This window comes from Theropithecus gelada, chromosome 14 (genome assembly GCF_003255815.1).
Source record: "Theropithecus gelada isolate Dixy chromosome 14, Tgel_1.0, whole genome shotgun sequence".
Classification (NCBI taxonomy): Eukaryota; Metazoa; Chordata; class Mammalia; order Primates; family Cercopithecidae; genus Theropithecus; species Theropithecus gelada.
In genome coordinates, this window is record NC_037682.1 from 80056491 (window position 1) to 80079741 (window position 23251).

General features: G+C 38.1%; 1 protein-coding gene across 1 annotated transcript in view; it reads right to left on the reverse strand.

Moving 5' to 3' along the window:
- Window positions 1–4576: 4576 nt before the first annotated feature.
- The window catches only part of RAB38 (RAB38, member RAS oncogene family), a 62452-nt gene continuing 43777 nt past the window's right edge, over window positions 4577–23251 (reverse strand). The window contains exon 3 of the mRNA XM_025357039.1: window positions 4577–5459. Within this exon, the coding sequence (XP_025212824.1) occupies window positions 5307–5459 (153 nt within the window). The 3' untranslated portion in view covers window positions 4577–5306. The remainder of the gene's footprint in view (window positions 5460–23251) is intronic.

Genomic DNA, 23251 nt, shown 5'->3' on the forward strand with positions numbered 1-23251 from the left:
GAACCTAAATATAATAATAATAATAATAAAAGACCAGGCATGGTGACTCACGTCTGTAATCCCAGCATGTTGGGAGGCCAAGGTGGGCAGATTATGAGGTCAGGAGTTTGAGACCAGCCTGGCCAATTTGGTAAAACCCCATCTCTAATAAAAATACAAAAATTAGCCAGGTGTGGTGGCACATGCCTGTAGTCCCAGCTACTTGGGAGGCTGAGACAGAAGAATCACTTGAACCTGGCAGGTGGAGGTTGCAGTGAGCTGAGACTGCGCCACTGCACTCCAGCCTCGGCAACAGAGTGAGACTCCATCTCAAAAAAAAAAAAAAGAAAAAAAGGAAAGAAAAATGTTTAAGCCAGGTGCGGTTGCTCATGCCTATAAACCCAGCACTTTGGGAGTCCAAGGCAGGTGGATCACTTGAGGCTAGATGTTTGAGACCAGGATGGTTAATGTGGTGAAACCCTGTCTCTACTAAAAATGAAAAAAAAAAACAAAAACAGCCCGGCCTGGTGGCACACATCTGTAATCCCAGCTACTGGGGAGTCTGAGGCACATGAATCATTTGAACCTGAGAGGTGGAGATTGCAGTGAGCCAAGATAACGCCACTGTACTCCAGCCTGGGCAACAGAGTGAGACTCTCCAAAAAAAGAGAAAGCATTGAGCAGTGTCTGGCATAAAGGAAGCTCTAATATTTCCTGGGCTGAGTGTTGTGCTCTGCATTCAGAATATCGTCACCTCCAGAAATCTAAGAGGAGATAGCTTAGAATAATGGTTAGGAACTTGGGCATTGGAATTAGGCTGCCTTGGTTTGAATCCTTGCTTTGCCAGTTGGTAGCTATGTGAGTTTTGGCAATTTGCTCAATGTCCCTCTACCTAGTTTTTTTTTCATATATAAAATAGGAGATTAGTGAATTTATATATATGTTGTAGGGGTTAAATACATAATAAAGGTAAAGTTACATACCAGTGCCTGTCCCATAGGATGTGTTCGATAAATTGAAGTTGATGCACTACTTTAATGAAGCATGTGAGAGTTGATGATTGAATCAATCAAGAGCTATGTGAACCTGGAAAAAATATAAATTGCCTACAGAGCTGGGCAAAGCTATAAGGCTGTGACATTGTGTTGATCCTTTATTATGGGTAAAATTTCCAGGCAAAAAAGAAAAAGAATATTCCAAACTGCAGAAAGAGTTAGCTGAACAAAATAGTCTAATGTGTCTTTTTCCCAGTGTTCAAGGAAGAGAATGGTAGGAGCATATATTCTATTTCCGTAAGCATGATTGAAGCTGAAGTCCCTCCATTTAAAAGTAAATTACATGTTCAGAAGAGATATCTTGGTTTGGACATCTGACTTCTCTCTTAAAACATGGTGAACTGTTTACATGTTTGAGTCTCCTACCTTATCATAACAACTTAAAATCTGGGACCGTGACTTAGTCATTTGTATCTCCACAACACTGCCCAGCCCAAGTATTGGGAATATAGTAATTGTTCAATAAATTTTTGTTGTGAGGGTGAGGGGACTAATGAATCAATATATATTCATTTTGAAGACTATATATGCAATACTTTTCTATGGTGGAAAAGGGTTAGAAGATACTCATTTCTGATCTCACTATATATTTCTCACATACCTCATTTCAGTGGATCTTTAGAGATAAAAGCAGTAGATTAGAGATTCCATGGTAATAAAAGTTACTGCCTGGGTACTGTGATATGTTAAGAGTCACCTACCAGTGCTTCCAAGGATAACCTCCTACTTAAGGTATTTTCTTTTTTATTGAGTAGTTGAAGCTCAATAAAAAATGAAAATACCTTAAGTGGGAGGTCATCCTTGGGAGCACTGGTAGGGGAATAGATGTGAGATAGAGAAGAAAGGGAGACCAAAAAGGTTGTGATTATGAGGTTACCACCGTATGAAACTTTGCCTCAGTCACATTGGTGACCTCTGAGGGAGAGTACAGAGTAAGCCTCAGGTTTATCCCACCTGATGGGTGAGGACACTGGAGTATTCATCTACCAATTTATGTCAGCCTTGAGGAGGCTGCTCCAGGAGGTGCTAACTCTGTAGCACTCTAGCCTGTCCAGTATGGAAGACAAATGTGCTGCACATATTCAGAGAAAACTTTTAGGCAAAGTTGCAGAGGATTGTAATAGGAGGCCATATGCTGAGGGGATATGGACATTTTCTCTGCTACTGTCCACACCTTGCCCACTCAGGTTCATCCCTGCTGCATGTTGAGTCCACTCTGTCCTTTCACTGGTTTTCCAAGGAAGTCACTGGCCAAAATTCCACTGAGACCGAAAGACAGAGAGAGTAAGAATATTAACAGGAAGGTTAGTGAAGTAAGCTACATTCTCCAGTGTTATAGTTAATCCTGAGACCATAAGTGATGCTGTAATTAATATTCATCATTTCCCTCCCCTAACATTTTCATTCCCTTGACCAAACTGCTTCTAACTGCTTCTAATCAAGGTTCATTGCATAGTGCAATAACTCAGACATTTATCCCTTAGAGTATGAGTCCCTGACTTCATGTCCTTATCAAGATGCTGCTGCTGCAACTACCCTTTGAGATATCTCCAGTGATGGAGGCATCAAGAGGCACCCCAGTGAATCCCACGAGTTCCAGACACACTATTTTCTGCTCCAGTATCTAGTAGCAACCCTATTTCCTTTTGATCATTATGATGAGGGACCCTTGTCTGTATAGTAACTACCTTCTCTAACTGTCGGTCTATAGACCTGAGGAGCCAAAAATAATCAGACAGCAGCTGAAGCTGTAGATTTACTGGAACCCTTACTGTGTCTTCTGGTGGAAGTATTAAGACCTCCAATTATGAACAACCTGAAGTTGTGGCAAGGAGAAATTCATTTTCTTAAGTAGATTATTAAAAGTAACAGTGAGAGACTATACTGTTATTTTGATATTTTGGTCCTAGCTGTCTAAGACACAGAACCAGATATACTAGCACCATTTAATAGTCTACCACATAATGACCCTTAAATATGAAGGAAGCCATTCCCCTAAAAACACAGCAACATCTCTATAATCTCAAGCCTGGTCAATAGAGAACAATCACTACTGAGTTTCTCATTGATGCTGGCATCCCTCTTTTGGGAACACTTCTTGCTTTAGTAAAGTGATTATCTTCTAGGCTCTCCTGGACAACATAATGAGCTGGCAGGTTCTCCGACCTTTCAAAATAAGTACATTCTAACATTCCCACTTCTGTTAGACCCTGGATCTCTTCTCCAGTATTTTGCCAATGTAGTTCTGGCATGTCCACAAAATGTATTTCAGGCCAGCATCATTTATAAGCTTCAAGGAGCCAAGCCATTCCAATAGCATATTAGAATCACCACCAGGTAGACTTGCCAGAATGTTAAAAATTAGCTCATGTAAGTGTGCCCTCGTATAAGTAGAGTATCTGTTATCTGACTTTATCTCTATGATCCAATATTTCAGTATCTCAAGACCAGTTCTTTGGAATGTTCTCTAGATTACTACTAGTATTTACTAGCCAGATTCTGTAGTTCATTTGATGAATAATCCATTTCATCCTGCAACACAGATCATCCTTTTCCACTCAGATCATGTTGAGACTTGGCCCTAGTTATTTGTCTAGAAGCAATGAGGGGAAATGGGGGCAGAATTTAATATGGGCAAGCTTCACCTTAAAACTTCCTACTGAGGCAGGGCTTTTATGTAGCAATTAATTGTTCTCCCACTGGAAAGAGTAAAAGGCCTCTTTTTCTAGGCCAGAGTTTCCAAAGAATTTGGGAGTTCAAGATTCTTAAGGATATGTACCCACATATCTCATCCTCTATCTCAGGATCCTGCAGAGTTGTAAAAGAGGCCAAGCTGACAGGGCTACCACATTTCCTCCACTAAAATCAAGACCCTTATAGGAAAATAGCACGATCCTGAGAAACCTCGTCTTTACTAAAACTAGAAAAATTAGCTGGGTGTGGTGGCACACGCCTGTAGTCCCAGCTACTTAGGAGGCTGAGGCAGGAGAAGTGCTTGAACCCAGGAGGTGGAAGTTGCAGTGAGCTGAGATCGCGCCACTGCACTCCAGCCTGGTGACATAGCAAGACTCCGTCTCAAGAAAAAAAAAAAAAAATACGATTCCTGTGAGTGTATTACAAATATTGATATAAAATAATGACATTCAAAAATAATAGCTACCTGCACACATCAGCACCACAGCCACTGTGTAAAGCAAGGTGTCACAATCCATGTTTTATTGTTTCTTTTTATGTTTATTGATCTGGCACCTTTCTTAATCAGAATCTATGAGGACATATTCCTCTGATTAACTAAAAATATGTATATGCACTGTATACTCTCTGGCCTAAATGTCAATATGAACATTTTAAATGCAGATGGCATAGATGGCATAGACTCATCCCAGTTTTAATATTGCCCAGCAGTTTCTTCAAGCATATATTTCTCATCTCTTTCTTGAAATAAAATTTTAGAAATGGATCTTAAGAACCCTGTTTACTTTGTCAAAAAAAAAAAAAAAAAAAAAAAACTTCACAATACTAAAAAACTTAAAGCACTTTCATAAATAGGGAAACAGCATCTTTTAACATTTTATTGTTCACCTGCGAAAATATATATAATATATATTACATGTACAGAGGAGCCCCACAGCTTGAGTCAGAGAAAGCTAACAGAAAGGCACATATGAAAGCAAGTTTTTTCATACAATATTCAGTTAAGCCAACATTCAGGCCATGGCAAGAGACAATTAGGACAAGGAAAATATAGCACGCCTGTGTTCATGACTCCAAAGAGCTAACTCAGAGGCAACTCTCAGGTCTGCCAAGAATGGAAGTCATCTTGGGAGAAAATATCACATCTACTTAATAGGGCTGTCAGACCATCAGAGAATATACTGAAATCTGGACAGAGATACCAGGGCAAGTTAAGCCAATGCTTAACTTGACAGCTAGTTTATTCTTCTCCCCTTTTATTTTAAGACCTGAGGCCTTTGCTGATTAAAAGAAGCAAATAACAGGGCTGATCATGGCCCTGCAGAATTTTGGTCAGTTACACAACAGAAGTTTGTAACAGACTAAGTATTTTCAAAAGCTTGTAAACACTGTGATGATGGTGAGGAAAGCATAGAAAGAACATTTGCTATTTCTCTCTCATTGAAAAAATAGAGGCATAGATCTTTGGCTTGCCACATGTGGTATCTCTATCCTGACGTTTACCCAAAATGGTAAAAATAGAGGCACAATTCGTGGAATGATGAGGTCATTCCTATCAGACACCAGCAAAGGTGCCTACTAGGATTTAGCACAGCCAGAGCAGCTGGCAACCTTGGTTGATGTGAGATGGGGCTTCACCACGTCCGGCTCAATAGACTCCATTAGGTCACACTCATTTGCAAGTATGTGTTTCACCAGGCATCTGGAGGCTTCATCAATGTTTATATTTTCCTATGAGGGAAAAAATAAAACAGCTTTTCTTATTCAATACTCTGAAGTAATGCTAGAACAGAGACTTATATGTGACAATTTTATTTAAATATTCCTTCCTATATGATACATATGCATCCCCCTCCTGTTCCCCTCACTTACTTGTTCCTTCAAAGAACTTTACTGTTCAGTTCCTCACAAAAGAAGTATTTATTTTGCTGTGTCATATAGGAGGAATGGTGTTTGGTGAATTTACTTAGTAGGTTAAATTTCAGTTAGAGGGCAATTTTCATATTTTCACACACTCAAACTATAATAATATTGTGGAAGAAACATAAACCTTTAATCTGAGTTAGATTTATAATTGCCCTCTGCTACATACTATTTTTGTGACCTTGATATAAAATAAGAATGATAAGACATATTTTATAGTATTCATTAATGGTTTGACAGATATTTCTGGGTCTCTGTCCTCTAGTTAAATGGGGAAGAGTACACTGTTCTGACTTCTTTGAACTTAGCCATAGACATGTGACTTGTTGGGCATCAAAATGTGAGAAGTAATGTGTGTCACTTTCATATAGGAGCAATAAGAGCCAGTGCTCAATTTCCTATGTTTTTTCTCTCTCTTTCTTCCTGTGGAAGCACAGCAAATGGAAACTCTTTTGGATAAGGTCTGTGAGTGAGATCAAGTAGAGGCAAGTACCCCAATCAGCCCATGCTGTGTAGTGTGCATGAGAATGATGATCTTGCTATTTTAACCTACTGAGATTTGGGGTTATTACCCCAAATAAACCATGGCATTATCTAGACATTCCAGATGGATATAACGCTTCAAAGAAAAAAGTAAAATTGGAAATATAAGTTTAGGTTCAAAAATGAAATAAACTTGAATTTGGAAAAAATATGGAGCAAACATTTGGATCTAAAATATATCAGTAGTGTAAGTTAAACTGCTTTTTTTCCTCCTGGTCAGAAACCTGAGAAACACAGAATATATACTACCAGTGTACTAAAATAAATATCTCTGCTTAGGTAAAAAGTAAAGATCTCCAGTAAAGTTAAATTTGATTGTTTTTAATCATAATTTGTAGAACTTCTCTGATGTATTTCTTCATATTTAATGTAAAGAGACAAGGCTTTCTCATTGTTAAAATGTTTTACTACAGAACCTTGTTGTCCGATCTGAAGTGGAAGTACTTATCCCTGATTTTTGCATGTATGTCAAAGTTGTTGATATATTTTGAGATCATTGAATGAAGTCATATTACTTGGAAAATATAAGAAGATGTGTTGGCTTTCATACGACATCCACGACTAATGACCTTAGCTGTAAATGTTCATTAGCAGGTTCCCCATCCTTCAAGCCCAAAACTGAGTTCACTAGCAATGAAAGCTTAAGGTAACTTTGGAGTTCCAGACAAATAGCCTGATTATTTATCTCACCTTTAAAGAGCCTTAAAAAAAATGTTTCCCAGGGTTTCTAAATCCAAAACACAAGGTAAAGGCATGGTTGCTTTTTTGCTTATTATATTATTGTTGTTGCTTTTTACCAGACCAGTCTTCCTTTCTCTAAGCCTCCCTTTCCCCAACTATAAAATGGTCTTGATGATATCACTTACCTAGTAAAAATTTGCTTCCCTTGACAGAGTGTAGCAGACATTATTGCTTTCACAATGTGAACTTGCTAGGGACTCCAATAGTAAATAAGTAATCTTATTTAATCCCATTTAAAATCCTTTATGATAAAGATCGATAAAGATTAGGTTTTTTGTCCGCATGGAGTTTGTTATTATTGTTGGGGTAGTGGTGGGGATGGCATTTCTTCCTTCAGCCCAAGTATCTTCTTCACTCTATGAAATCCAGTCCTTAGAGAATGGCAATGCTTCTGCCCCATCCCCTGTTGGACAACTTCCTGTGCCTTAAAGTCATGGCCTGTGCTTAGCATGTCTTCTGCCACTCTTCCTCTTCCTAGTGTCATGTCCAAGGGTCACACCTGAACTCCCTGTTCCCAGGCCACCAACTGACCTGGGCAGGGCCTTGCTCTTTGGAACGGACCCAGCTCAATACTTTGCTCCGGAGCCCTGCCACTTGCTTTGTGACTGAGTGGAAGCCTGTCCAATGGTCCTTTACTGTCTCCCAGAATTCAGTAAGGTAAAAAGGGGTCTCCTCACCCAGCCTTCCAGGCCTTGGGTTTAAGGGCCACCACATCTCATTAAAGAAGCCCTATTTGGATGGCTTTAACGTACTTGCCCAGTCATTCATAAGCCAATACTTTGATTCCCATTTGGCTATTGCTTGTGTGTTGGAGAAGGAGGCAACAAAATTACACCCCAAATACCAAACATGAGATATTACCATATCTCATGTAAACATTTACAAACAAGAAAGCTTATCTGTAAGGGGTTAAGAGGCTTCCCCAGGATCACACAGCAAGTGGGCTAGGAGGCCAGAACTTACATGAGGTCTTTCTGACATCAAAGCCCAGCTTTTGCTAAGCTGCATTCCTTTTCCAGATTGTTCAGGAAACCAGGAACAATCACAAATAAAAGTCAGTTCTTTAGTGTTACACCCAGTAAGTGTTAAATAATGCTAGTTTCTTTCTCTTCCATATGTTATAATAAAAACATGTTTATATGACAGGAAAACAATTTTAAACATTAGAAAGGGCCCTTCTTCATATATGATGAAAGTTAGATTTGCCAGTAGTGTTTTTTAAACCTCCACTCATATATTAACATGCCAGTTAAATAGGTTTTCTTTCATTAATGTGCAAATTGACAAAATCTGATGAGGATAAGTCAGTGCTAGTGTGAGAAAATCAATGAAAATCCATTATCATTATGAGAAAAAGAACTAAAATCTAAGCTCAAATTAGTGGCAACTTAGCAGGGTCATTTTAGTGAAAATATAAGATAATGCTGTTTAAATTGTGTGTGAGTTTTAATACACCGAGTAAAGTCTAGATGGTATTAGGCCCAGGAGAGTGGACCATGAAGGATGGCCTCTAGAGAAAGGGAACAGGCAGAGCCAAGTAGTGTCTGCTTATAGACTGCATGTACAAAGAGCAGCAGTTCATGGTGACCGAGTCAGGTTCATTCATCCAGTTAATAGTATGTAGATTTCCACTAAGTACTAGGCATACAAATATACAGATTTTATCACATTCCTGATGGAGCTTACCCACTAGCAGGGTTTGTGTAAATAGCAAAAGTATAAAAAGGCTGGAAAGGGCATCAGGGTGCCAGATCACTGTAGAGCCTTGAATACTAAATTTGCAAAGTAGAGCCATTGAGGTTTTTTGCAGGTGAAACGTCAGTAATCACAATACTATAAAAGTCCATTACTAGACAAGCCTGTACCGGTCCTTAGCACTTTAACAGCTAACCTATCAATAACTATTTAGTGAATACCTAATACACGTGTACCTAGGTGCTGGCTGTCATGGCATACCTATTTCAGATTAGAAATTGTAAGAGAAAGCCAGGAAGAACCACAAACGCTTTCAACTTTATTTACCACAGGCACACTACAAAAAGGCAAGAGGTATAGTGTTTAGAGTACGGGCCTGGGGACAAACTCTTATCTTAGTTCCCTTACTTCGTGGTTGCATGACCTCAGAAAAGTTACTTTAACCACTTCATGCCTCAGTTTACTCATCTGTAAAAGAGAATTAAAAATTTACCTCACAAATGTTTGTAAGTTAATATATATTAATACTTGAAACATGAAATACTTAGAACAGTGAAAGGCATACAGTACACATTCAATAAATGTTATCTATCTATTCTCCTCATACAAGTTAACCATCAGAAGAACACAATGTGTGTGTGTTTTCCATTCCTTCATTTTGCAGGTGAGGATACTGAGCTTCAGAAAGGGAAAGTGATTGGCCCCAAGTCACACACTAGTAATTGGGATGGCCAGCTGTGAGCTCAGGGAGAAGAGTAATACTAATATTTACCACATGTTTACTACAAAAGGCAAGATGTATACTGTTTAAAGCACTAGCTTGAAGCCAAATCCTTATCTCAGCTCCCCCCAAATATTTCCCAAAATAAGTAAAGGAATAGAATGGGCAGAGCACCTGGTTCCGGCATGCAAGGTAGGTGCATGCAACCAGGAATCAGGCAAGACTGATTTGTATTACTGGCACACTTCGAACCATTTCTGGTCTTTCTGACTTTCTATATGCCAATGAGGTCACAGCCAAAGGGCCTAGGCTAGGAGAAGAAATAACATTATAGAACAAACCTCCCTCTCCCCTTTAACCCAAGGTCAGCATGGATAATCAGGCCCTGCCTGATAGAATTGCAGGTTCAGACCCTTTGGGCAACTAGATTGCAATATAATTGATCGAGCTACTTGGCATCCAAATAGACACAGTCAAGTCCACATTTTCTGGGTAATTGTATGGAAACAGAGTTGCCGGCATTAGTGAAAAACACTAGATAGAATTTTTTATTTGCATTTATTATAGGGAGTAGTCACAACATTTCCAGGGGCATCTTTTGCTAGAAAGGAAATGTATATACTCTGACTTCCAGGACATGTAAAATTGGAATGCATCTCACTGTGATTTATTTCTATATCTGCAGGATGACAAGATGGTCTACTGTGCTGTTTTAAGGTAATGCGTGTTCTTCTTTGTGCCACTGCTCAGAATCTTTCATTTATACTGATAAGCAAGTCTCAGAAACAGGCTAAAATTCCTAACAAAGAATTTTACTAAAAACAAATGGAGTTAATTAAGCAGGTGCTTTGTTTATTAAATAATGCTCACATCCAATATTCACAAACATCTGTTGGAAAATTAATGATCATATTTTAAAGGTAAGGGAGCTAGAAAAAAGCTTAAGTAACTTATCCAGAGCAGAGCATTATCTTAGCCAATCTGTCATTTCAATCAAGACTATCCCAATTCCAGTTCCCATCCTACTCTCCATACATACATTACAGTGTAGCCTAGGAATAAAATAGATCCTAGAATATTATGTATAAATTATAACTTCTCAATCTTGGCTGTATATTCATATCCCTTGTAGAGTTAAAACAAATATGTTACCAGGGCCCTCGTTCCAGACATTGATCTAATTGGTCTGACATGGAGCCCCAGCATGAGCATTAAAAAAAAAAATTCCCAGTTAGGCACTGTGATGGGATCCATACTCCTAACCTCTGCCTCACACAATATTCCCATATAACAAATCTGCACATGTACCCTTGTATCTAAAAGTTGAAATTTAAACACATTTAATTTAAAAAATACAATTGTTCATAATTTTTTAAAAAGATTCTCCACTTAAAAATGTGCAGCCAATTTTGAGACACACTCATATAATTAAGAATGTCTTTAAAGACACTGTCCTTTTTATTCCAATTGTAAACTTTCTGGAAATATGATTTAATATAATCACTCTAAGCCACAGTGATTTTGATCTTTCAGTGGAGGAAGGCACATAAACTAACCATCAGAGGTCCTGGGTACTTGTCAGTTTTTTAATTAGCTCTTCAGAACATCTGTCTTGTGGCAAAGTATTTAATATTTGGCCCCCAGCACCAGAGAGCCAAAAACAAAAAGAAAACCCTAGCAGAAAATTTTCACATCTGCCTAGTTAGAAGCTGGCAAAGAATTCATCCTCCCATAATCTTTCCAAATACATCAACCTCAAACAAAACACCAACTGCACCCGAGACTCCAAGGTTAGGGCATTAAATTCCTCAGCCCTGTGAAATTTTAATTAGAGCAGATGGCCTGCTGGATAATAACACCACTGTAAAAAGTATTACACAAAACAGGGGTTTAAAAATCCTTTCTCTGAGAAGATATAGCACTTGTTTATTGAGCACATAAGTGGCAAAGATTTTGCTAGCTTTCTGTTAATCGTCATTAATACCTAACATGGGTGCTAGTGTAGTGGACACCTGTATTTTTGTCTGTTAAGCACTTCTGTCCTCCCTCGTCCCTCATATCAACCTCCCATTTCCTTTGGGTACCTGCTTTCCCCCACTGCAATCATGAGCTTCTACTGGGGCTCCCCTAAACTGACCTTATGTTTCAGACACTATTTTCAGAATATGGCATTTCATGTAATCACCACAATAACTCCGAGGTGGGAGCTCCGCTCTCCTTTAACAGATGACAAAAGTGAAGTCCAGAGAAGCTAAATGATGTGTGCAAGGTCTCAGGGATAGGAAAGGTCAGAACCTGGCTTCTGCCTGTATTTTCTCTTTATCTTCTCCTTGCTATCTTCTTAGAGTCTATGGCCTACATTTTCTTAGTGCCCAAGCCAATGTTTATTTGAATCCAAAACCCACAGTTTTGCACTTTGCCATGGTATCTCCATGAAGAGAAGGCATACACGGTCAGTGTGACACAGAGAAGCCAGGTCTCAATGATGCCCTGTTGTATGAAAGTTACCAGAGTTCGGTCTAACAGGCATTGGGAAGGACAGACTGAGCCATATTATCACTTATTTTAACACAGGACAGAGTCACATTGTCAGCATGGAGAAATGGGGTATAGAGAAAAGTTTACAAAGGCAGCTCCAAAGATTGTGTCCCTCTGACAATGCGTCCCTCATCCCCACCATGGCCTTACTTCAGCCTCTGTCCTTTATTCTTTAGGTACCAAAGTGTATTTCAAATTTTTCATGCCTTCTTTCTGTAGCTCTAGGGCCTTATACCTTCTAGGTCTCCCCGCTTACATACCAAGAGATCTCCCTCCCATTATCCTAGCTACCTCTGTTGCTCTGTTTCAGCCGTGAAACATCCCCAAGCTCACAGAGAATCACCAAATGTTAAAGTGGAGGGGAACTTAGGTATCACTAATTCGTTCTGCTTTCTCCAACACATCAGTAAATTAAGGCAAAGAGAGGGAAAGTGACCTCCCTAGCATCACACAGGCTGCTGAACCTCACAGGGAACATGCTATTATAGAATGCACCTCACCTCTTAGCTCTGGCTGCCTGCATACCTCCTTGTTTCTGGAAATATCTCTACTGAATAGCCTTTTCTTAGCACTGCGAAACGTTATCTTTAGTATTCCCCAGTACTTCGTACCCACCTCCATTGACACCACTATATCCTAACTGCCTGTTGCCTGTGTCCTTGAAAACAAGGATTATATTTTATTATATTTGTATTCCTAGATCCAAGCACAGTGCCTAATGCATGTGAGGTATCTAAACAATAATATTACCAAAAATAACTGATGCCTATGGATAACTTATTACTAAGTTTTGTACCACAAAACCAGGTGAGGAAACAGAGGGATGGAGAAATTAAATAACTTTCCCAGGGTCACACAGCCAGCAACTCAAACTTTTGGCACCGGGTTTTGCAGCCCATGTTCAGACACTCATAATTCAATCCCTGAAAGTTCCACAACTGTCAAATAGCAAAGCCAGACTCAAGAACAGAGCCCCTGCTCTTAACCCACTACTCCCTACAAATGTTTGTTGAAGGAATGAGGACCCAAGTTTTCTAAGTTTTTGACTACTGCTTCTTTCTAAATTGCAAAAGTTATGAACAAACCATCCACAATGCGTTACATGTGGCCCACAGTTATTAATTGATCCATTTATTTATTTATTTTTATGCGTAAATGTCTGTAAATGTGCATTTCTGTTAAGTTCCTGGCCCCTAAAAATAATCTGAGTTCAACATCCTTGCCTTTTCTGCACTAGACCCCAAAACCTTAATACTAGGCAGATACAGTTCTTGAGTCTTTTTGACAGTTTATTATTCCTGAGATACATTTTCCAAATCCAATATATAATGTATGACTTACCACTAATTGCCATTAAGAACCAGGATATTCATAGATATTGCCTCTATTAACATTTTGTTTTTAATTCAGTGAGTTTTTAATTGTTCTCACTGTGAGTCTTTTACTGAAACAGTGCTGGGGTACCCAATAATCAGTCTTGAAAAGAAAGAATAAAGATAAGCATGAAGACTATTGTTTAGCCAGACTTAACAAATCCTATTCATGAAATACAGCAGCCTTTAGTTAAAATACTTTCTCATTAATCAGCTTGAAATGATAAATGGTCAACCAGATACAAAATATTAATTGTAATAATTGCTAACAATTATCAAACACTTTATTATTGAACACTTAGGCACCATGCCATGTATGTTACATACATGATCTCATTTAATCCTTACTACACCCTGAGAGGTGGATAAACTATTAACTCTGTTTTACAGATGAGGAGACTGAGACACATATAGGATAAACTACTTAGCCACGGTATTTCCTAGACTTATTCAATTCAAAGTGTTATTTATTGAGTGCTATCTATGGTAGAAATGACAGAAATTGTGTTTCACAATTTACTTTTATGATAATTAAATGCTTTTATTCTGGTACCTCTGTGTGCCAAGACTGAGGAATGAGACTGAAACATCGTTGTCCTAAGAAACAGTAGAATAAAATGGAAAGAGAAAGCATGTTGGAGTCAAGCTTTAAAACTTGGTTTTACCACTTACTGTTAAATAAAGGACAAGTGAAAAGCCTGAGCCTTTACTCCTTAATTTAAAAATGAGGCCAATCATCACTATATTTCATGAGATTCTTGTTAGAGTTAAATGATATACACAGATGAAATACCTAAACATTACATAGTTGGTCCTCCAATGAATACAATCTCCTGTCTCCTTCTTCTTCTTCCTTCAGGTCATTCTTCAGTGATACCTCCCATGGAAAATCTCCCCTGAGTCCCCCAGGCTGAGCAGGAATCTCTCTATTCTGGCACTTATCACTGGTCAGTATGTAATGCTTTGTTTGTGTATCCTCTACTGGACTGGGAGCTTCCAGGAGTTTCATTGCCCCATCCTGGTGTCTAGCACAGTGCCTGCAAACAGTAGGCACTCAGAAGACATACAGACTAAGCGAATGACTGATGAATAAATGAATGAACAAGGACTTTGGAAGAGTGACAAGTTCAACTTTCACTGAAAATAATTTTAGATGTGGGTGATTTCTGCAGAAAGTAAAAAAGAAAACATGTTCACAGGAAAATTTACTTTACAGGTCCAGCTGCCTGTCCTTATTTTGCTTTCCACTTATTATTTGATACCATTCCTTTAGGTGAAATGGAAGGAAGACTGAATAAACCAGTTTATAAAAGTTGAGCTGAACTACTGTAGGCTTTGCAGGAAAGCAGACATAGGTTGGAGTCTTAATTTTGTTCTTTTAAAAATGTTCTTTATATTCTGTTGCTCCACAAGTGATTTCAGTGCTATTTAATAACTAAATGTACTTAGGCAAAATATTTAATTTTCTTTGGCCTTACCTATAAGGCAGAGATAATACCCATATGGCAGAATTATGAGAATTAGGAATATTTTACTAGGAGCAAAGGTAGAAGTTGAGTAATATTATGTATTTTTGTGACTACATAGTACATATAATTATTTTAACATCATCTTCCTCACTTAAGAACTTTTATGGATAAGAGCCAATTCTAGCTTAAAAAATTCATTTCTCTCTCAAACTAGAGAGTTAATTTTTTTCTTATATATGATTCTTATGCCCTAGCCCTTAACTCTTTAGTAGAGAGTTTGAAGCTCTTGCTTCTCCAGATAGCATAAATGAAACTATTTCTGCCAGCATTGTTAGAATAATGTTACCTTGGGTGAAAACAAATAGGAAGAAGAACTATGTGTAAAAATGGATGTGTTGGTAAAGCTAAAGAAATTAATATTTTAATCACTTTTTGTATTTGGAGTGTCAATGATACCAGCTAACTACCAAAATGCTGGCCTCAACCATAGAACCTGTCGACCCAACCCTCACAAATTCCTGAGGTCTAACTCCTAAATTCCATAGTCAGATAACAACTCATTCTTAGCCTGGGTAACCTCCCTGAGGCAGCACTTAGAATATGTTATATAATTTTCTACTTTCAGATATGGAATAAAACATTATTTTTCTTCATTCCACAAACTTGTAATTGAAAATTAAAAAGAGGAGATACATCAATTTGAAGGTCTATGTAATAGTTGAAATATCATGTAACTAGATGCAATAATTTATTATTCAGCAAATGACCATTGAGCATTTTTCATGGACCAGGCACTATTCATCAAAGCCTTTACACTCCATGCTTTAATTTGCTATGCAGTCAGTTATGTGATTGTCTTGTTAGTCCAGGGCTCTTCAACTTCTGCTTAGAGATGATGATGGACATGACATGCTGTCTTCACACAGTCACTGTAACATTTTACCCCAGTTCATGTCCTGTGTAGTCTTCTCTCTGATCACATGCCTTTAGTTTCTTCTCTCTCATTACAATCATCCTCCATATTCTTTCCAGATTGTCTCTTAACTACTCCTATTAAAGTGTAAGTGTAATTACATTCATACTTCATCCAAAAAATACCTTGTGGGCTCACATTACCTACTCAGAATAAGTTCAGACCACAAAACTGACGCCCAACCAGCATGGCTAAAACTGAACTCCCCTGTTTCATCTCTACTAGACTGCAACTGAACTAGACCATAAACCCTTCCCTCAATGTGTTCTTTGCTTGAGTTAGTCTTATTCCCATCTCTATCTGTAGATCCCCTGCCCCTCCAGAACAAACATAACTTTTTTGGAAGTATTTAGCTGCCAACATCTAACTGACTGACATTCTGCTTTGAATTTCTGGATGAAGTTCATTACATCCTCTAGCTTCAGAATTGTCTGGTATCTTGAATTTTTATTATTTGTCTCTATTTATTTAATGTGAAGGGAAAAGGTGCCATAGAAAGACTCAGAACTATCTCAGCTCTGCCAGTTGCCACTCGTGTAACTTCCAGGAAGTCACCATAACCTCTCTCTCAGCCTGTTTATCTATAATCTATGATGAAAATAATGCTAACTTCATGAGGTTATTGAGGATGTGGATAAAGTGAGAGGAGATAAATGAAAGAACTTAGCAATAGTGCTGGCATGCAACAGGCACTGAAAATAAAACACCTGGAAAACAATACAACACTGCCCAAGTATTATTGTTAAGTCATATATGAGACTGGAGGGGCAAACAAACTTCTTCATTAAAGTATTTCAAAGTGGGTTCTGATGTTTCATAGGATGCTTTGGGAAAAAAGTCATCTATGGTTAAATGATTTCAGATGTTAAGTTAAAAATAATACAAAAGTGTTTCTTAATCATAGGATTTCTCAGAGTCTTTTAGAAGATCATGGAATGTGCCATGTGTTCAATTTTTTTATATTAAACAGAAAAGCAGTTTCTCATTCTGAGTTGGAAGGCATGAGGGGAACTAAAGCACCATAATGAACTGGGAGCAGAGGGGAAAGGTGTGTATGAATTATGTGTGAATGGAAATAAGGCAGATTCACGTTGGGATAGGAGAACAGACTTTCTGTTTCTTCCTCCCATCTCAAAGAAGGGAACGATTGTGCAGTAGTCATAAAGTTACCTGACTACAGAACTCTTATCTAATAGTATATCTCAGAGGGCTAGTCTTCCTCTTCACACAGTTTGACAACTACTGATCTGGAAATAGTGGTGGTATATGTGGGAGTGGTTGAGGGTAGAGGGGTTTGTGGATAGAGACATTCATTAACCGATTTTGTATAACCCTGTGTGTTTTTTATACCCTCACCTAAGTAGTGCTACCCCCATTTTTACCTTTCTCTATTTTTCCTGAGACTAGCCCAAAATGAAATACATGTGTTTTTTAAAATATGATTTTAACAGAGTAGATGATATAACGCAAAGTTGGAAACAATGGATCTGATTGGTTATGATAAGGTATTATCCTCTCTGACAGACCAGTGTTCCCCAATCCAGAACCCTAGCAAGGTAGGGTTAGCTCCATCTCCTACGTGGCTCCTAACAGTCCCCTATAGTATCTACGGTCACATACATGTACAATTGCTTTTTAAAATTTACCTTCTCTCTAGATAATAAATTTCTTGAGAGCAGAAGTGACACACACTTGGAGTGTCTCTCTTGACAGCAGCTATCATAGAGTGTTGGCATGTAGTGCTGACAATGTAATTTATGAATGAACTATTCTGTAAAAGGGAAAGAAAAATGAGCTGATTCAAATTTAAAAAGCACAAAAGAAACTGTGATTTCTCTATGCCGATATCCATTACATTGAATCTCTTTATACTCAGGATAGCTTAGGACAGGGAATTAGGAGACTTGAGTCTTAGGCCTGATGTTGCTACAAACTATCTTGGTCACTATGGGCAGGTCAAGTCCTCTCTCTGGCATCCGTTTCACCAGCTGTTAAGGGAGATAATTTATGTTCTCCCTTTTTCCAAACAGAATTGAAGGTGACTCCTGAGACTATCTCAAGCTCTTGACTAATGTAGTTAAACTCGTGGGAGAGCTGAGAATAATGCTCCCTTAATGGGAAAGATTTCTCAAATTGAGAGTTTAAATATAAGGCATTTGTTAAGCAATCATTATCTAGAGCAAGTGCACTCTATCAACTTGATTAGCCATAAGTTATTGGTTGCAAAAATCAGAAACCCATTGAATCACCTAGGCCATCTGGAGGGTAGTTCCCAGGAATAACAGAATTGCTGAAAGACTCTGGCTACTCCAGGAACTTTAGAAAATAAAATTAATCTCCCAAATACCATCAGATCACCTTAATTTTTCCTATCTGCCCTCAGGTTTTTACAAATAAAGAAGTTCAGAGCTTCTGGGTTCATATGCTCATAGTTTTGCCACTAAAGAGAAAAGGCTTCCTACCCTCAACTTCAGTTAGAGAAATCTTGAGGAAGGACTCTGATGACTTTAGCTTCAGGCACATGTTCATACTCAAGACAAGAACAACTCCAAGTCCCAGAGACAGTGGTACCACAAGTGGATTCACTTGGATCATGTGGACACTATTGGTCAGTTACCGTGACTTGAGAGACACAGTATGTAGAAGTGGCAACTTCTACTGGGAAAACTTGTAGCGGGAGAGGAAGAGGAATGGTTGGGAGGAGGAGCTCAAACCTGGCATGGCTCAATGATTTTGAATCTGGAAACCCTCAGTTGTATTTACTGTATCACTATATGGACAGTTGTATATCTATACCAATGTAGATGTATGCATTTACATTTTAGATAAACATAAGCAATGCATAATTTTAAAAAGGAATAGAAAATATTTTTCCATAAACTTACACATTATCAAACAGATCAAATCTAGTGGCACCTGAGTGCCTTAACATATACAGAATAAGTAGACAATTGAGGCTATTATATTGGACATGCAAAAAAGCAAGATAAGGAAAGTAGAGTTGAAACATAAATGACCTGAAGAAAGGCACCTCTCATCAGAAAGGTATAAAGTAGTTGCTCAATAAATTTGAGAGAACAGAAAAGCAAAAAGAAATAAAGGAAATTTCTTATCGTTTAAGAACTGGCTGGGCATGGTGGCTCACACCTATAATCCCAACACTTTGGGAGACTGAGGTGGACGGACCACTTGAGGTCAGGAGTTTGAGATCAGCCTGGCCAACATGGTGAAACTCTTATCTCTACTAAAAATACAAAAATTAGCTGGGCATGGTGGCATGTACGTGTAATCCTAGCTATTCAGGAGGCCAAGGCACGAGAATTGCTTGAACCCAGGAGGTGGAGGAATTGCAGTGAGCCGAGATCACACCACTAAACTCCAGTCTGGGCGACAGAGTGAGACTCAATCTCAAAAAAACAAAAACAAAAACAAAAAAGAACTAACCCCAGTTCTGATTTTGTGGTTGTTTTTATGGAATCCACTGATGCAAATAGATTCAAAAAGACAATACCTTTGCCAGAGTAAAGATGTTTTTGCTTCAACTGTGAACTTTAAAAATGTTAATTTTGTTGCTGAGAACCACTTATGATATATTACATGCTTTCTTGCATTATAAAACATTATTCAGAAGACAATATGGCTCTTCTCACACATCCTGGGTACCTTTTATTTTTTTCTCTTTTGCCTCTAGTTGTTATTATGTATATGTAATTATAGGTCTATAACTAATGAGCCAATTCTATAAGCTGACATTTTAAGGACAAATATGGCTTAAAATGAATAAGATGGAGTTATTTTTCATAAACACATACACACATATTTCTTTTTTTTTTTTTTTTTGAGATGGAGTCTCGCTGTGTCGCCCAGGCTGGAGTGCAGTGGCCGGACCTCAGCTCACTGCAAGCTCTGCCTCCCGGGTTTACGCCATTCTCCTGCCTCAGCCTCCCGAGTAGCTGGGACTACAGGCGCCCGCCACCTCGCCCGGCTAGTTTTTTGTATTTTTTTAGTAGAGACGGGGTTTCACCGTGTTAGCCAGGATGGTCTCGATCTCCTGACTTCGTGATCCACCTGTCTCGGCCTCCCAAAGTGTTGGGATTACAGGCTTGAGCCACCGCGCCCGGCCACATATATTTCTTTTTTTTTTTTTTTTTGTAATTATTTTTTTTTTATTATTATACTTTAAGTACTAGGGTACATGTGCATAACATGCAGGTTTGTTACGGATTATAAATCATGCTGCTATAAAGACACATGCACATGTATGTTTATTGCGGCACTATTCACAATAGCAAAGACTTGGAATCAACCCAAATGTCCATCAGTGACAGACTGGATTAAGAAAATGTGGCACATATACACCATGGAATACTATGCAGCCATAAAAAAGGATGAGTTTGTGTCCTTTGTAGGGACATGGATGCAGCTGGAAACCATCATTCTTAGCAAACTATCACAAGAACAGAAAACCAAACACCGCATGTTCTCACTCATAGGTGGGAACTGAACAATGAGATCATGTGGACTCGGGAAGGGGAACATCACACACCGGGGCCTATCATGGGGAGGGGGGAGGGGGGAGGGATTGCATTGAGAGTTATACCTGATGTAAATGACGAGTTGATGGGTGCTGACGAGTTGATGGGTGCAGCACAGCAACATGGCACAAGTATACATATGTAACATATTTCTTATAGAATGAAACAGAACAAAAATATTGACAGTTAAATGAATTAGTGGTTTGATCACAAATAATTTTAATCTTATATTTTATAATTGTGATCCTTTTCTAAGTTCTCTATAACGTGCATATGCAATTCTAATATTCATATTCAAAGGTGTGGAATAAAAAAATAACAGCAATAAATTTTGAACCAAGGATAGCATAGGAAGTTCTAATATCTTTATTTTGCCTTTGAAGCCCAGAAAATAGGAAAGGAGCAGCACATTTGGAAATATTCCAAAAACTGGAAATAGAAATATCTAACAATGAATGGAAAACTATGTGGGTTATTCTCACAGATGGGAAACAGTCCATAAAATTGAGTGTGGAAAATAAATAAGGACAGGAAGCTCAGAAACAGAAATTCTAACTATACAATCATGAGTAATCCAAGGAAGCAGAAAAAGGAAATTCATCTAAAAGAAGCTAGTTTGACTACAGGAACATCTCAGGTAAAATCAAGTTTAAAAATAACATGTACGAAAGACAGAAGGAGAAGGGAAGTGAATGCAGAACAGATTCGAGCAGTGCCTGAACTATCCACATGGGCTCAGGAAGCTAAAATGAAGTTTAAGGACAAACTTGAAGAAAATACTAAACGCAGAAAAAGACTGTTTTGGAGTTTATTCAGAGCAAAAGTATTATCACTGAAGAGACGGACTAGCACTACAAGTCTAGAAGATGACACAGAGAATGGAGACCTGAACACAATAAACTAACTTCATTTTCTTCCATAGTAAGGATTTCAGACTGAGCAATCAGGAGACTGCTTTGCACATCTGATCTTTAGTATAACGCCCCTCTTAATGTCCCTGCTGACAAGGTGACTATGGGTTGGTTCCAGAGTAAAATGGCTAGATATTTATGGGCTCAAACTGTGCCTGAAGACTATTAATTATTTAATTACATTAAATAAGAATAGCTTCTCAGGTGGTAGTATAGGGCTCAAACCCCTGTCCAGAAGTATCCTCATTTTTATCAGAAGATTGGATGAAGTCATAAAAGGCATACTTATCAAATTTTTGTTAGACCCAAAGGCAAGAAGTGAAACTGACATGAGGGATGAAATTAGAATTTTAGAATGTTCTCAGAGTGATGACTACTTCAGTTCATTGTTGGTAAGTATAAATTAGCTCATCGTTTTTGAAAATCTATGAAAATATGTGACAAGAACATAAAAATGTCCATTCCCTTTGATCTAGTAAATCTAAGAATAAGCCTTAATAAAATAATCTTAAATATATAAAAAAATTCATGTACAAAATACTCATCTTTACATTATTAAAATAGTAAAAACTAAAAATGTATTATAAGAAAAGGAGGGTTAAAGATAGGGGATATTATGAATATCCTTATAATATGGTATTGTTCAGTTATTAAAAATTATATTTATAAATAGTTCACCATAGAAATCCTTATAGTACATTTTTAATGTACTTAATTATATCATATTGTATGCAATATGATATTCATTGTCAAGTATGACAATGTTAGCAGTGATTCATCCTGTGTAGGAATTTCTGTGTGATTTTTTTTTCCATTATTAATTTCCATTTTTCCTAAACAAAACAAATTTATTTTCTCTACTTTGGCATTTCAATTTTTACCCTGGCTATCAATATGCAGTATCTCCTTTTCCTTTTTAACAGAATGCTGATTTTTGCATAGGTAGCTAAAATTTTATTTCCCTGGCTTCCTTGTGCTAATTGCAGTTATGACTAATGAAATGTAAACAAAGTCTACTAAGTGGGGTTTCCGATAAAACTATCAATTTCTGAACTTTAATCTATGGCCATACCACTTTGAACGTGCTTGATCTCATCTGATTTCTAAACTTAAAAAGAGGGGCAGGCAGAGTTAGTTGTTACATGCCTTTTACTCTTAACCTTTCCAGGTTATTTAATCCTGCCTAGAAACTAATACGACAGGCAGAATTCTAATTCTAATGTTCCCAAGATAGTATGGCATAGTCAGTCCCTTGATTAGGCTACCTTCCATAAGATTTCATTGTAGCAAACTAGAGACAGATTCTCTTTCTAACCTTGAAGAGGTAAGCTGCCATGCTGTAAAAAGGCCACATGGTTAAGAACTCAGATCAGCCTCTAGGAGCTGAGAGCAACCCCCAGGCAACAGCCAGCAAGAAAACAGAAACCTTAGTCTTACAACCACAAGGAACTGAGTTCTGCCAACAACCTGAATGAGCATGGAAGAGGATCCCAAGGTTTAGATGAGAACATAGCTATGGCCAGCATCTTGGTTTTGGCATGATGAGAATCTGAGTAGAGGACTAAACCAACCTGTGCTAGGACTACTGACCCATGGAAACTGTGAGATCGTAAATGTGTGTTATTTTAAGCTGCCAAGTTTATGGAACTGTATTACACTGGAAAAGAAAACAGAAACAAATACCCTCATCATATAACCATGAGGGAGAAAGTCATGTGCTGAGGCTGGTGATCCAGGAAATTGAGCCCTTTATGATGTCCTTGAACTGCAGCTCCAATCCTGGGTACATACCTCAAGACTTGTTTCATGTTATAAATGAGCTCTTCTTTGGTTAAGTCACTCTTTTTAGGGTCTCTTTCAAATGTAGATGAACACAACTCTAACTGAAATAGATGTTTTACCTTTTGTTTTTTTTTTTTGAGATAGAGTTTCACTCTCGTTGGCCAGGCTGGAGTGCAATGGCGCAATCTTGGCTCACCACAACCTCTGCATCCCAGGTTCAAGCGATTCTCCTGCCTCAGCCTCGCAAGTAGCTGGGATTACAGGCATGCACCACCATGCCTGGCTAATTTTTTGTATTTTTAGTACAGATGGGGTTTCT